We start from the raw sequence: 16,546 nt of genomic DNA on the forward strand, positions 1-16,546 counted from the left end.
ACTTGATTCAACAAGAGCTGGTATGTTTGCAAAATCGCGGTTTGTTTCCCCGTTTGAGACATAAGTTTGTATGGGGGAGAGGAAAATTATTTAGAGCACAGGGACGCACAATATATAAATACAGGCCTGCTTGTGGCAATTTCTCCTTGTTCCAGGTGAGGATGAGTTTATGTATCTCGTTCCACAGTTTTTTTCCTCTAGCTAAAAGTAAATCAGCAGGACACAGAGCCAGACATGTAAATGTATAAAGGAGTTTTGGTAAACCAAACTCCGTTAAAATACTACTTGCAGGAAGATGATGTGCATTCAGCTTTCTATGTATTGACCATTTTGGATGCCCTTCAGACTTCTCGTTAAAGACGTCTTGTTGAATTCTACATCCTCAAATATGCCTACCTTTAAGTAGCGCATCCACTTGGGGAAAATATAGTAGTCCGCTGGAGCCAAATCTAGTGAGTACGGTGGATGGTTAATGACAGTCACCTGTTTTTTGTCCCAAAACTGTCTGACAATATTACAGTTCCGTAAAAAGGTATTCGTTGTGGAGAACTGCCGGAGTTGATTTAATTGTGAACTGACAAGGGTTATTCATTGAAATAGTCGCTTCATGGTTTCTGAATAGGAGCTAAAAGCTTATCATTGATGGTTTGGCTTTCTTAAAAAAACTTGGGGTAGAGTCCCTTGGCACCAAGAAAGGTAATCACCGAAGACTTGAGTGTATCCAGACTTTGGTCAAGAGAATCATTTATGCCACTCAAATATGCTTGTTCTAGATAACGGTTCATGCTCGTACGCATAGTATGCCATGAATTTTCGTTCCCAATATTTCCATTTCTACACAAAGATTGATTGCAGATCTCTACTCCACGCTGAAAACAATCGAATTATTGCGCAGTGTGTAGCATTCTTAAACTCTACTGCTTGACTGCTGGCCACAGCATGTTGAAACTGGCTCCAATCATTCAACAAAATGTACGTTCGTGGCGCTGTTGTTGTTTTATGTCATTTTCTCTGGTTGCAAAATAATAATAATAATAATAATAATAATAATTAAGGACTTTCTTGCCGCATTGTGTACGTCACAAGTAAAATATACATAGTTACAGTTAAAAGCTACTAACTTTACTGTAAAATTATTTATTTACATCCTTCCTTCATTGCCCTTTTGGCGTTAAATTCATTAACTTGATTTTTCAAAGATTTTCACTCATCATTTACAAGTTGACACTTAAAAACAGAGAAAAAGGTTACATTCTGGATCCCACTGTAAATTTCAATCCAATTCCAGGATTGCAAAAATTTTCAAGTAAGTAGACGCACTGAAAACGCGAGACAATCATATTCACCTGCAGACAATAAAAGGAATATCAGGGTTCCTACTGGTCGAGGAAGTCAATCAAAACTCAGAGAAAATGGTGCAGGTCAGGGAAACACAGGAAAAAAGACGGAAATTTTAAAAAATATATTTTTTTCGAACATTAATTGTACACCAGTTTCACCTTAGCCAACCATTAAAATACTTATTTTGTTTTTATTGCTATTTTTTTATTGTTGTATATATGAGCAATTGATTACTATTTGTCTCTATAGAATAAATGTTTTCATATGTAAATATTCACAGTTTATTCCTTATATATACACAGATGGTGATCAGAAAAATGGAAACACCTGAACGAAATTGCAATTTACCAGATTAATATGGTGTCGGGCCACCTTTCGCCTTCAGAACAGCCTTGATGCGACGAGGGATGGAGGCATAGAGGTCGTGAATGGTAGCAAGTGGAATTTTACACCATTCCTCGTGCAGGGCATCGGCCAGTTCTATGAGAGAGGATGGAGGTGGAAACCGTCGCGGAGTCGTGTTTCCAAGACGGACCACAGATGTTCAATTATGTTGAGATCTGGGGATTGGGCGGGCAAGGGGAGGTGTTGAACTTCATCCCGATGTTCCTCAAACCACGCTGCAACAACGCCAGCTGTGTGAATGGGTTCATTATCATCCTGGAAGATGGCGTCATTGTCCGGAAACAACATCCGGACCATAGGATGCAAGTGGTCTCCTAAAATTACGACATAATCGTTGGCAGTGATTCGTCCGCTAAGTGTGACCACAGGACCCAATGAAAACCATGATATGGCGGCCGACAGCATCACCGAGCCGCCGCCATGTTTCACAGTTGGGCGGAGACACTGCAGATCATAAGCTTCTTTGGGCGTTCTCCACACAAACACGGCCCGTGGTTGGGAATAGGGTGAAGGATGACTCATCCGACCATATCACACGTTTTTAGTCCTCAACGGTCCAAGTTGCATGGTCGCGGCACCATTTGCGGCGTGCGAAAGCGTCATGGTCCCTGATGAGCGGTTTGGCCCGTGCAACACGACCCCGTAAGTTCATGTCATGTAATTCGCGGCGGACTGTGATTGTCGAAACAGGGTGGGGGAGGTGCTGATTGAGTTCCTCCGTCACTTGCTCCGCAGTGGCACGACGGTTCTGCGTGACAATGCGCTTTAATACCCGGCGTGACCTGTCACTCATGATTTTCTTCCGCCCACTGTTCCGCTTCCCCGATGTGGTTTTCCCGTGTGTTGTGTAGGCCGTCATCACCTTCGACACTGTCCCACGCGACACACCTAACACAGTATCCACTGCCGTCACACTCACTCCACATAACCGCGCACCAACAATTTGCCCTCTTTGAAAATCTGAGAGGTCTCCCATTTTACACTACCTCCGTCTGCTGCAGCCACTGGACACTGCTGTTCCACTGCGCCTGACGTACTATGGAGACCGACTTAACACACCACCACCAGCGGTCCGGCGCTGCGGGCGCCACGACACCACTGCCAACCCATACATCTGACGTGTTGCCAATTACAGGTGTTTCCATTTTTCTGATCACCATCTGTATATGCCAACGTCATCCGACACCTGTCATGGAAGTCAGAAAAATAAGATTTCTCCAGATGAGTAGGAACCCTGGAATTACATGAGATACTTTCATGAGAATTACCTATTGATTAAACAAACATACCTGTAAGTGCATTTTGTGTGATCTCAGGTTGATGGCCGTGATTGTTCCCTCTCCACTGGAACATACTAAGTAATTCTTTGCTTCAGTCGCTATTAAGTCACTCACGTAGTCCTCCATTTCTTTCAGACTAAATATAGGATCCTTCTTTCGCATATCCCATACTGTAAAAGTTACATTTTACTTTGTAGTAAATTAACACACAGAAACACACACATGTCATTCATATGATGTACTGTATATTTACTAGATGTTGCTGTAAACAGTAATATATACAAACTACTAGTTAAGTTAATTAAAAAGCATTTAGAACGAAACTTGAGATCGAAATCCTTTTGGTTCAGTTACTGCACACAAAATCCTAATCTTACATATAAAGCAGAATGTTTGTCCCTTATGCAAATCTACACCATTGGCTTGGCATAATTCTAGGTAAGTGAAGGGAAAAAAAACCGTACGCGTATTTTTTATGCGTACTCTACCGGTAAAGGAGTTTCCTTCAGTTAGGAAGATGAAACTCGGTATATAAAGTCCACATTAATAATAACTAGACGTGTGTTCCGAAATTTTCGAATATCTAACTTCTAAGAAGTTGGACACGTATCCTCGCGTATTCGAATATCTTATTTCTCAGACGCAATTTCTGTTTTTCCACGTTCAAATCGACGTTATCTGTCTCATTATCACGGGAAAAAGGCTGAATCTCTTCAAAAAATTTCTCTTGAATATTCTTGAATAAGTTGGACTTGCACTTTGACTGAAATACGCATCCTAAGGTAATGCGAAAATCGCGGTTCAAACATACCTTTCAAATATTTTCCATAAATCTTATTCTTATCGTACGAAGCCCAGGCATTTCAACTAATATATTGAATACTTTTAGAATGTGATATGACATATCGTATTGAAAGCTGACATATTTAACTAAAGCTAATCGTATATTAATTCTGAAGTAAACTGCAAAAATACTGATTTTCTAACTCACGAGAATAAGGGCTGAGGAATTCATAAGGTAGCTCACTGGAGTAGGATTATGATTTTCTGTTGGTCCCTACAATGTGCTATATCTTGCTGTCTACATTTATCTTAAAAGTAATTCCGCGCAAATATTAATTTTTCTTTCCAAACGGGAAGAAGTTATTCCGCTATCTGAAACAAAGCGATTTCGAACTCATAAGCACTCAAGTCTTTTTTTTTTTCTTTCTTAATTTTGAGTAATGTCGAATATGAAAATATTTTTGTTACTTATTAACACTAGATATTTAAAATATTAAACGAATTAAACACACTTAGGCCTCAAGTCTAGAATCGCTCAACGATAGAAAGAAGACCGGAGAAAAAGAAGGGAAAAATAGTGGAGAGAAAGAGGGAATGTCACATGTAATTGTCAGTCATTTTGAATGTTAGAAAGGAAAAGGGTGTAGCCAGCAGTACCTAAGCGTGACAATTTGCAAGTTAAGTTGACTGCATAGTCCTAAAATGGATTTTGTAATTCAATAATAATAGCAGCACAAAAATTCTAAACGTTTGTCGTACAGTGCTTCAAATCAACATACTATCTCTACATACAGAGACAGAACATGCTTCATGCTTCTATTTAGACTAGTTACACTACGCCTTTACTCTTATTTTCAGCATACCTGTAACTATCAGAGGTATCTACATTTTCTTCTGTACAAACTCTAAGCGGCTATTCTCCAGTTCTTCAAAAGGATCTACCTTTGAAAGTGGTATTTTGAGAAGATAAGAAAGTCCCTTTCATATTGAATGTTCTCATGTGTATTGCACGCGTCCTCCGAGTCTGATCCTAGTGAAAGTACACGTGAGATCTGGATGTACAGTCTTGTAAATGGTCCCCATCTTGCTTTAAAAGCCCATATTCTGGCAACTGTACGCAAAAAATTTTAATACTTCAACTCTAAATAATCACAATAGACCTGGAAGAGTGTGGGAGGAAACGGGAAAACCCCGAGAAAACCCACGCACCCCGTGTTTATCCACCACAAATTTCACTTGGCGCGAGCTGGGATCGAACCAAGAACCCCATGCACCAGGGGTGAACGTTCTACTACTGAGCCACCGCACTCCCAACTGCAGGTAAGAGTGCAGGGCTTTTCAAAGACAGGTGGGTGGCCATTTTTTAAATAAGACTGTACATAAGCTGTAGATCTACGTGAGAGGCGCTAAATTCCAAATAAACGTGTTTCTTCTTTAATACTTATTTATATCAGATATATTGAGCACTCTCTTTTGACCAACAGAATTAAGTAATTAATTTAAATCCTTTTCAAGAAATTTACTAAATGCTCTTCGTAGTATTTGGGGTCACCGAAATACTAGAAATCATTTCAGCAATTTCAGTGTCTATTCATTCTGTTGTTCGATGTTCGTTATTTAAAATGTAATAATGCACAATTTAGTAGTAGTAATAGAAAAATGAAATGAAATATTTGAGTTTTACGTCCCACGGTTATGCCGGTTAGGCTAAAGGACGCGGTGATGATGAGAAATGAATGAAATGGTGGAATGCAGAAAGTGGAAGGAAACGGGAGAACCCCGAAAAAACCCACGCACACGGTGTTTGTCCACCACAAAGTCTACTTGGCGTGATTTTCTCTTTGGTAAAAGCAACTCTGGATTACGAAATTTTCGCGTTAATATGATTACTGTCCAGTGGTGATACGACTAGCCGCCTTATCTTGTATGCTAATCATATGCAGAGAACAGATAGAATTAGCTTCCCGCAAGCTGTGATTCTTAATAGGCTGAGGAAATCCAAGTTACACTATCAGATGGCAAAGAGTTCAAATGCTAGCAAATTATGATTTAATCTTAAATTCACATGTTTCACGTGAAGAAATATATCAGATGGCAAAGAGTTCAAATGTTAGCAAATTATGATTTAATCTTGAATTCACATGTTTCACGTGAAGAAATATTTTTCTTTTATTATTCAAAAACTTTTTAATAACCTTAGCTAACACAGCCTTTCCTGCAGCTTTACTACCGATAAGAAAGATAAATATCGTAATAGGATTCCAAGATAGAAATACTAGAAAAAAAGCGGATGTCACTGCAAATAAATCTATAGGTAAAAGTAGACCAGAAATAAATAAAATGTATACATACTCGAAAAAGTGAATAAAAAAGTGGAGATAATGAACGAAGTTATAATTAAAATTTAAAAATATTTTAGTACACTTTCATTCAAACTAAAGAATTTTATGTACTTTATAATATGTCTTTCCTTTTATAGATCAAATCCAGGGCCATGCGCATCAATCAACCAATGCATTATACATTGTTTGGAAGTTAGCATCGCGTTTTAGCACCGACACAGTGAGACGTGGAGTCTCTAGCTTAACGTGAGATCCATTCCCAGTTACCCTCCCACAAGGATATTTGTATTACGAACAAGAAGGCTAACCAATTTATCCAAGAGGAAAAAATGAAATGAAATATTGGTTTTGCGTCCCACGAATATGCCTTCCAGGTTAAAGGAGACAGATTATATGAAAATGTTTACATGAAAATTGATATCATTATTATTACTAACATTAACTGTTAGAATGTGAAAGGAAATGGGAGAACCCTGAGAAAATCAACAGACATGACGTAGTCCACCATAAACTCCTTAACCTGGGACCGAACCAGAGACTCCTAGCAACAAAAGAGTGTGCTCTATCACTGAACCACCGTGCCCCTATCCACGAAGAATATTTAATGATCATTTAAACACACAGCTGTGAGTAATGTAAATATCTACTAGTACTGACCGGAAATGAACTTAGTACCATTTTCGTTTCGTAATCGGAAATTCACAAATTTTATTTTTGGTTCTAGATTTCTGATTTGGGTTTTCTCATTTTAAATACAATAACATGCTTTCTTTGCAAATAATCCCCCTTTTTAACAAAATCGTTTTCATGACGCCTTTCTTGGTGACCCATGAAATAAGTATGCACAACTGTTAACAGGTAGAAAGTACGTAAAACATTATTTCACATTGTTTAGAACTCAAACATTTTGAAGTATGGACAAGTATATAATATTTTGTAGTAGGTAAATCCTAGATTTGAATTCCGAAGCTTCCCAATTAAATCTCGCTTTGGTTTCAATATGAAAATATATAATGACCTTCATAGGACTACAGGGTGGGACAGACTCAATTAGGCAGTTTTGAATAGATGTTATTTTTATTGAGATATGTATAACATGTTGCAATGGTTAGGTTAGGTTACAAAAATTGAATCATAAGTCATCGATTTTCAATATAGTGGCCGACCTGGCCACCACCTAAGTCAATAAAGGCTTGTAGACGCACACGAACATATTTATATGCCTTCCTACACATACTCATCGGAACATAGTTGATCTTCAGAACAATCACTTATGAAGATGTTGCTTACTGTCCATAGAATTAGCGTACACTTTGTTTTTGAGGTGACACCAAAGGAAAAAGTCAGGTGGGGTTTTGTCGGGTGATCTGACTGGCCACTACACAGGCCTTCTACGACCAATCTAGCGTTGAGGAAAAACTCCTGGCAAGGACGCCCGAACAATTCTGGTATAATTTGATGGAATTCCATCTTGCTACCACTGCAGTTCTTGAAAGTTCAGCCGCCTATGAAATTTTGGGATGACAGTTTCCCTCAGTAACTGTAAGTAGCTTTCCTCTGTGAAGCGACGCAAATACGCTAATTGTCGCCCGGAGCAAGAACTCGTCTTAGCGCCCCCTGACCAACCAAACCAAAACGCTCCCCCAAATATTTGCCCAATCTTGCGCCCTCCCAATCCGACGCCCGGGGCACAAGCGCTGTTTGCCCCTCTCCCCTAGTTACATCAATGCCCCTGTGACGCCACCTTCTAGGAAAAATGGGCAATTAGTCCTTCCGGATTGGTTATTAATTATCAAAAATGCTTGAGTTTGGCCCACCCAGAATATCCTTAGGTAAAGAAAAAATGATACATGCAAATAAATTATTGATTGCAATGAAAATCTTATTTCACATAACTTGGGATCGAATCACAACCCGAATCGAACCAGCGCAAGAAGCATTAGCGTGCTCCCTCACTAAGCAATTATGCCCTGTCAGAAAAAGTAAATACCTAACTTCCTCTTCACCAAAGGAAAGTAACAAAATCAAGATGTTTGGCAATCATTTTCTAATCAGTCATAGAATCATTACTTACACTTTACGATACCATCATCATCTCCAGTAGCTAAGAGATTTTCATCCAGAACATACATCTTATAGATAGGCTCGCTGAAAATTAAAAATCAACACATTTTAGTAAATTCACATGACTTAAATTCTCGGTTATGTATAATCAGAAATTACGTTTAGAGGTGAGCTAAAAACAACAAATTATGATAAGAATTTTAACAATTATAGACAAATAAACGGAATTCTTGAGGCACACATGGATTTCCTTTAGAGTACTTTTGTTTTCTAGCCCACTGATTTTATATTAGAAGGAACGGAGAAACTCTTCTTTTTCCTTTGAAACGAACTGGGATTTTAATGTTCTAATTTTATTGATTCGTTCATCAAGTCTAGTTACATGCCCCTCTTACTCTGTCAAAATGCACTTCCGTTATGCATTAAATTTTATATTACTCAAATTAAATAGACCACATTAACGGACTAACATAAAGGGGTTTAACGAAAAAAAAAAGGACTGTTGAGTGATTATTTTATGCGCATAATCAGGGTGTCTACTAAAATTCCAAAATGAAATTTCATGACCTTTCTTTACCAAACCATAAAATTCCCTAACATTCAAAAACAAATAATATCTATATCCTGTAGCATTTATATTATCTCTACTTTCAAAAACTGTTTCCTGGAGCGATAAAAACTTCCTGTCTTCTTACATCACTTTCAGTATATTCACTGTATATAGTCTGTTTTGTACGGTAACTAACCAATATCAAACACTCACAAATCCATTAACCTTAAAATTACATATCTAAATACACTTAATGTACATATATTGACAAATCTTTAGCAATCCTTCAAAAATGTCACATTGATTGTAAATATTTGTATTGATAGATTCTATCCCTCTTTTAAGTTGGCTAATATTGTTTTACTCTTAAGCTTTTTCGATCTTCTCCTGAACTTTCTCTTCGGTCCGTTGTAACAATCTCCTTTTCTTCTTCTTTAAGGTATTCTGCTTTCATCTCAATTTTGTTTTGTCTTACGTGTTCCTCATCTCGTTTTTGCTTCAAAGCTTCCATTCGTTTCATATAGACATTTCTCACAGCTATGATCATAGACTTTGTTACCGATATCTTATGTAAACAACCAATTGATAGTACGGCACAATATACGAAACGTGGGGAAATCAAAGAATGTTCAGAAAGGTTCTCCACTAAACATTCTTTGTTAACAAAAAATCCTTTTTTTACAGCACTATTTCTATGAAACATTGTAAATATACGTTTAGAGTACACATTGAAAGTTTTTCATCATGACTGAACATTTTCATAAGAAATATATCTAACCTGTCTTTGTTCCAATTAAACGATTTACATACATATTTCTTAAACATGCGGTTTTTCACACAGCGATAAATAATCTTTCTTAATTTCATTTGCTTAAACTTGGACAAGGGTAGCCAGAACAAGCAATGGAATTATATATTATAAGAAACATATGAATCTATTTCAATATGGCACCAACATTTCCGGCGGATTATACTTACACATTTATGCCATTCCTGAAACACACTTGCCTGCAGAGAAACTAACGAGGAAACGGTCTTAAGTGTAAACAACCGATTTGGCTGGGGTCCGGATGTGTGTTATGGAAGACGAAAGTAGGAGACACGTATTTTGGCGTTTGGGCCCATACGCAGAAATTTCAGAAATACGGGACCCCAAAGTGGCCCTACATGCTATAACTAGGAAGCGAATGACGTTACTTGTACACAACCGATTTGGCTGGGGTCCGGATATGTGTTACGGAAGATTAAAGTAGGAGACACGTATTTTGGCGTTTGGGCTCATACGCAGAAATTTAAGAAATACGGGGCCCCAAAGTGGCCCTACATGCTATAACTAGGAAGCGAATGACGTTACTTGTACACAACCGATTTGGCTGGGGTCCGGATATATGTTACAGGAGACCAAAGTAGGAGATACGTATTTTGGCGTTTGGGCCCATACGCAGAAATTTCAGAAATACGGGGCACCAAAGTGGCCCTACATGCTATAACTAGGAAGCGAATGACGTTACTTGTACACAACCGATTTGACTGGGGTCCGGATGTGTGTTACGGAAGACCAAAGTAGGAGAGACGTATTTTGGCGTTTGGGCCCATACGCAGAAATTTCAGAAATACGGGGTCCCAAAGTGGCCCTACATGCTATAACTAGGAAGCGAATGACGTTAGTGGTACAGAATGTTGGCTTGGGTTGGAATATGTTATAATATATCCAAAAGTATGAGACTTGTGTTTGTTGTTAGGTCCCACAAAAAGGAATGTCGAATGTACAGGGTCCGATATTGGCAGATTTTCAATAAGGCCATGAAGTTGGCGTATGCGGTGCCCATGCAATTCTGAGCACATGTTCAGCTGACACGAGCCGTCGAGGGGGATCTGCTGTCCACGAGGGTGTCAACGGAGCGAAAGAATGTTTGCGTTTTCCGCTTGTATTTCTATGGCTAGGATGTGTGGAAACCGGGCAGTACACTTTTGTGGAAGAGAGTGAACATTAATATTTAATCGATATGGCGTGTGCTGTCAGGAAACCGTCCACAGTGGCGGAAGTAAAGTTTGCCGCCCTGTCAGGTTTGGTCAGATGAAAAACTACATGTCTTCGACTAGGGCTTATAATAGCCATATCCGGACCCCAGCCAAATCGGTTGTGTACAAGTAACGTCATTCGCTTCCTAGTTATAGCATGTAGGGCCACTTTGGGGCCCCGTATTTCGGAAATTTCTGCGTATGGGTCCAAACGCCAAAATACGTGTCTCCTACTTTAATCTTCCGTAACACATATCCGGATCGCAGCCAAAACGGTTGTGTATAAGTAACGTCATTCGCTTCCTAGTTATAGCATATAGGGCCACTTTGGGGTCCCGTATTTCGGAAATTTCTGCGTATGGGCCCAAACGCCAAAATACGTCTCTCCTACTTTGGTCTCCTGTAACATATATCCGGACCCCAGCCAAATCGGTTGTGTATAAGTAACGTCATTCGCTTTCTAGTTATAGCATGTAGGGGCACTTTGGGGTCCCGTATTTTGGAAATTTCTGTGTATGGGCCCAAACGCCAAAATACGTGTCTCCTACTGTAATCTTCCGTAACACATATCCGGACCCCAGCCAAATCGGTTGTGTACAAGTAACGTCATTCGCTTCCTAGTTATAGCATGTAGGGTCACTTTGGAGCCCCGTATTTCGGAAATTTCTGCGTATGGGCCCAAACGCCAAAATACGTGTCTCCTACTTTAATCTTCCGTAACACATATCCCGACCCCAGCCAAATCGGTTGTTTACACTTAAGACTGTTTCCTCGTAATCATGCCATTTGAATGACTAATTTATGCTGATTACAATAAGCTAATAAAATTCCTGTATGGCTGAGAACTTTTCGAGAGAAGGATACCAAAAGTATATAACCGAAGTATTCTCTTCCATGGCGAAACCTGATAGTTTGAACTTGCTACTGCTTGATCGCTGGAGTCCAGTCACAAACAAATTGTTCATTGCAAGTTGGATAACGGATGGTAAAGACGTAATGGTTGAGAATATTCCAAAGAACTACACACGATTTGTACAACCATTTGATATGTTTGGATTCCGACCAATCAAAGATTATGGCAGGAGATCTGCACACAGCATGAAATTTGTTTCATCCGGATGTTATGATGTACCAACGAAACAAGCAAATAAAGTACGTGTCCATGCTAATGAATCAGTTCCGATCACCTCGATACATTGGATTGTTTTAGTTTGGGTTCTACAAGGCAGGTTACCGAACAAATTATATACCTTTAGAATCACTTGTCGAATCTGGTTTTTGTTTTGGTTATACCGACTGTTCCCTTGGCGGATGCAACGCAATTGTACATATAAAATGTTCATGGTGCAAGGAAGTCTTTTGCCTGCGTCATTTTTTCATAGAATAGAAGAAAACAGTGATAAATTTTCATTTTTATCCTATCATTATTGTGAACAGTATAATGACTAATTTTAACCCTTTGGGGATCCCATGGTACAATTTGTACCATACGGGTGTTTCATGGTACATTGTGTTATAACTCTTCTATTTGATCGTTTTTTTAAGTCCAGAGGCATTGTAGAAGACCTTACATATGGTTTCACACCTTCCTGCGTCGAGACATAGGAGGTGATGACGTCATAATTCTAAAATATATACAGTAAAACCTGTCTTCAACGGACCCTTTATTAAACGGAAAACTGTCTTAAACGGAAATATTTCATGGTCCCATGAATTTTGGAGAACAAAGCGTGTAAAACTCCCTTCATTAAGCGGAAACTGTGTTACGCGAACAACGGAAAGAAAAATAAACATTTAACGGAAAATTCTGATTCCGGACTTCAGCGTTTAGAAGATGTTTAGACATTCTGTGAGATATATACATTACACTGCCTGCGATAAAATGTTCGTTCTTTTGTTAAATAATTCTGGACAGTGTTGACCTTCCCCAACCACTACTCATATTCACCCCCCACAAATTGTCCTTAATCCCCGCAACTTAATCAAGAATCATACGGAATGTCGGAAAGAAGAAAACGAGATAGAGGAAGAAGAGGAATACGATACCGAGTTCCAAGAAGAGTGTAGAATAAATACATATCAAGATGCTCTCAGAAGTTTAAAGGAACTGCAAAAATTTGCCTTACGAAAAAATGATTCTGATTCACTTAGTATAATTTCTCAGGCTAAAGTTTATGCGGAAAGTCAAGCGGCCTAGCAGCAATGTACACAGAAATCCCTGCTTGGCTATTAGAAAAATAAAGAAAACGCGTTCATAGCATATTTTGTATTCATTTTAATTTTTTGTGTATTTATTCGTAGAAGAAAGAAGTACTGTAATCGAACAATGTACGTACAGCAATATATTTTCTCAGTATGCCCCTTTATAAGCATGTATTTTTTTTAAAGAAAGGAAAGGTCTACCTCCACTAAGTGGAAACCTGACTTTAACGGAAATTTTTGCAAGTCCCGCTCGATTCCGCTAAAGACAGGTTTCACTGTATTTTCATTTATTAAGCCTATGTTCATTATTTTTTGGCGGGCTTATTTTTGCACATAGAAGATTGAAATTTTGCACAAACATTCAGTCCACCGAGTAGTATTTACCAGATTTTTTTCCAGATTTCTGCGTTAAAATAGGGGGGCCCAGAGGGGCTAAAAGTTGAAAAAAGGGATATTTAGACCAAGAAATTCCCTTTTTCGGGAAATTCCCGCCTTAGATACATGATGGAGACGTGAATGGTACCGCCTGAATGGCAGTTCTATTCTGAAGAGAATGATTGGCGGATTATAGTCCTAGGGTAAATAGAGATGTCTTAGGAAATATTTTTACCTGAGATCATGGTGTTTTGCGGTAATTTGGGGCATTGTGGGAATTCTTGATAAAATTTCTCCCGCCCTTAGTATTCAAGATAGAAACTTGAAATTTTGCACACACATTCAGCATACCAAGTACTATTTATCAGATTTTTTTAAATCTCTACGTTCACACAGGGCCGTTCCAGAGGGGCCCAAAGTGTGAAAAAAAAAATTCCCTCTGAAATTTTCACTTTGGCATCATTTTCCCTCTCCTGGTAGGGTGAATGCGCCTATTTTCGTCATACCCCCAATGGTCGTCATGGCCAAATTAATTCGTTCATAAGATGCCGTAAGTCATGGTTATACGAATACAAGCTGGCTCATCTCTAACGTCTATGGTTTTAGTTTTTAGCCCGCCTTGCGTTAACACCGAGTCGGGTGTCTTTTGTTTTCTGTTTTCAGTTGAAGTGCAAAGGCTGTTGTTTTGCGTGCTAATTGCAGTTTTTGGAAAATTAAAAATCTTGTTGCTGCCGGTTGAAAAACAGCAGAGGACGGCGCAGTTGAAGCTCTAAAAGGTAAGATATTTATTTATTTTTATCAACCTAAGTCTCTTTTAAATGTTTACCATGCAATTGCCTTTGAAATTCATATTTGAACAAAAAACAGTGGGGTGACGACTATAGGTTTAAGAAAATTTGTGATCTTCCTTACTTCGTCAGATATGCCGAAGACTGGGTTTTTTAACGAACATGTTAGTAGAAGCTTCAAAATCATTTTAAATTTTTTGTTGGGGTGAAAGGTATCAGCTACAAAATTTTGGGCCCAATATCTTGTATCCTTCCAAAGGGCGTCATAGGGGTGACGAACACTGGTTGAGTGGGTGACGACTACAGAGTAATTAGGAATAATTTATTTCTTTTGGATAATTTTGCCTTCTTTCCTCTCCGGGGTGACTAAACTATAGAACTTTCATATCTGTAACTGATTTTCAAATGTATAAATTTAAAATTGTCTTATAACGAGATAATATTTTAAGAAAAGCAAATTAACTGTTTCATTTTGCCATGTTTTCATTAGTACCAGAATTTTGAATTTAATTCCCGTTTTATTTAAAGATCTTACCTCGCTTATCTATGAGCTATTGGCAGTTGGTGAAACGTCTTAGAACCTGACTTTTTCTTACCTACGATATTAATATTCTTTTTTCTATATTTTCAGATGCTGTAACTATGAACGAAAATACCAAAAGACGGAAGATTTTACAATATTCTGAAGATGCGATGCACAAAGCCATTTCTGAAGTACGGTCAAAGTCTATGAGTATCAAGAAGGCTGCTGCAATTTTTGGTGTTCCTCGAATGACGTTATCAGATAAAGTTAGTGGAAAAGTGCCTGAACAAAGAAAAATGGGCCCAAAAACTACCACAAGAAGAGAACATTGTTGTTAAATGGTTGGTAGATCTTGCAAAGAAAGGATTTCCAAGGAAAGTTTGAAATGGGGATGAAACAAATTTCCAACTATGCCCCAAAAGTGGAACTGTTATTGGAGTAAAAGGGTGGAAAAACTTTTATGAAATAAAACACGGAAACGGAAAGGAAACCATTACAGTTATGTGCTCATTTTCTGCGGATGGAGAAGTTTTACCGGGAATGATTGTCTACCCTTACATTAAGCCACCTAAAGAAGTTTGTGAATCCGTTCCGGCATCGTGGGGAATAGGACTCTCTGAATCTGAATGGATGAAGTGAGATGTGTTTTTTGAATACATTGCAAATATTTTGTATCCCTACTTAAAATAAACTAGCAGACTTCCCTTTCTATATTTCATTGATGGACATAAATCTCACATTACCAAAGAGTGTTCTGATTTCTGCAGCAAGAATGGAATTGTTCTTTATGCTCTTCATCCAAATGCCACACATATAATCCAGCCTACAGATGTAGGGGTTTATAAACCAATAAAACAACATTGGAGGAAAGCTGTTTATGACTGGCAGAAGCTTAATCCAAATCGAACAGTGACCAAAGCAGATTGTGCACCAATTGTAGTGGACGTTGTAAAAACCAAAGCCACACCGGAGACGATAAAGAATAGCTTTTGGGTGTGTGGACTTGACCCTTTAAATGTAGATGCAGTTGATTATTCGAAATGTTTGGATCACCACACACGGGGAGAAACTATCGAACTTCAAAGCACCATCTCTAAGAAGTATAGTATCGAAGAATATCACACGGCTCTTAATGTTTTACAGAATGAAATCGGTCATGATACAGTTGTTAAATTTAACGACGTCTTGGGAGGAAAATCTACTCTCGACCCTGAAGACCAAAAGCTCTACAATATCTGGGAATCAATTAAGAAGAAAGCAGAAATAAGCGATCATCTGCTCAAAGATTCTGTGTCTGTGAGTGTGGGAAGTGAGCCAATATTAACTAAACCATCGCAAACTCCCGTGAAGAAAGGCAGTTCTAATGGAGATTCTCTTGTCAAATCCCAAGTCGCTGTTCCTTCTCCGTTTAAGAAACATCTCTGGTGGCCAAGAGAGGTGGAACGCAAGAAGACCAGAGGATCAACTCAGAAGTTCCCATCAGCTGTTTCGTCTGGTGAATGGAAGCAATTCTATGAGAATAAGGAAGCTGAGAAAAGAGAAAAATCTCTCTCTCAAGAAACAAGAAAACGAAAAAGACTCGAAGCTGAAACAAGAAAGAAAACAACAATTACAAAGCCACGCAATGAATCTCAGTTATGTGCCAAGTGTAACGAGTTAGTAATACTTACTGATAACCCTACATGTATCAAATGCAACAAAATCTTTCACGCTAATTGTATTAGCAAATCACACAAAGAATTTTTCCCACGTGTGGATGATTCTGATTCAGATGTGGAATTCATGTGCGAAAATTGTTTCGATGTGCGTGATAGTGATGATGATATTGACCGTCTTTTACATGCTAGCCACTCATCTTAAGCGTTAATACT

General features: G+C 38.5%; 1 protein-coding gene across 2 annotated transcripts in view; it reads right to left on the reverse strand.

Annotated features, from left to right (window-relative positions):
• Positions 1-16,546, reverse strand: part of LOC145670362 (WD repeat-containing protein 55 homolog) — a 51,807-nt gene that overhangs the window by 6,437 nt on the left and 28,824 nt on the right. For both annotated transcript variants that reach the window (XM_081738946.1, XM_081738945.1), the window contains 2 exons: positions 8,226-8,299; positions 3,036-3,196 (listed from right to left, as the gene is read on the reverse strand). In XM_081738946.1, coding sequence (XP_081595072.1) covers positions 3,036-3,196; positions 8,226-8,299 — 235 coding nt within the window. The remainder of the gene's footprint in view (positions 1-3,035; positions 3,197-8,225; positions 8,300-16,546) is intronic.

This window comes from Thermobia domestica, chromosome 14, assembly GCF_964235325.1.
Source record: "Thermobia domestica chromosome 14, izTheDome1.hap1.1, whole genome shotgun sequence".
NCBI classification, from domain to species: domain Eukaryota; kingdom Metazoa; phylum Arthropoda; class Insecta; order Zygentoma; family Lepismatidae; genus Thermobia; species Thermobia domestica.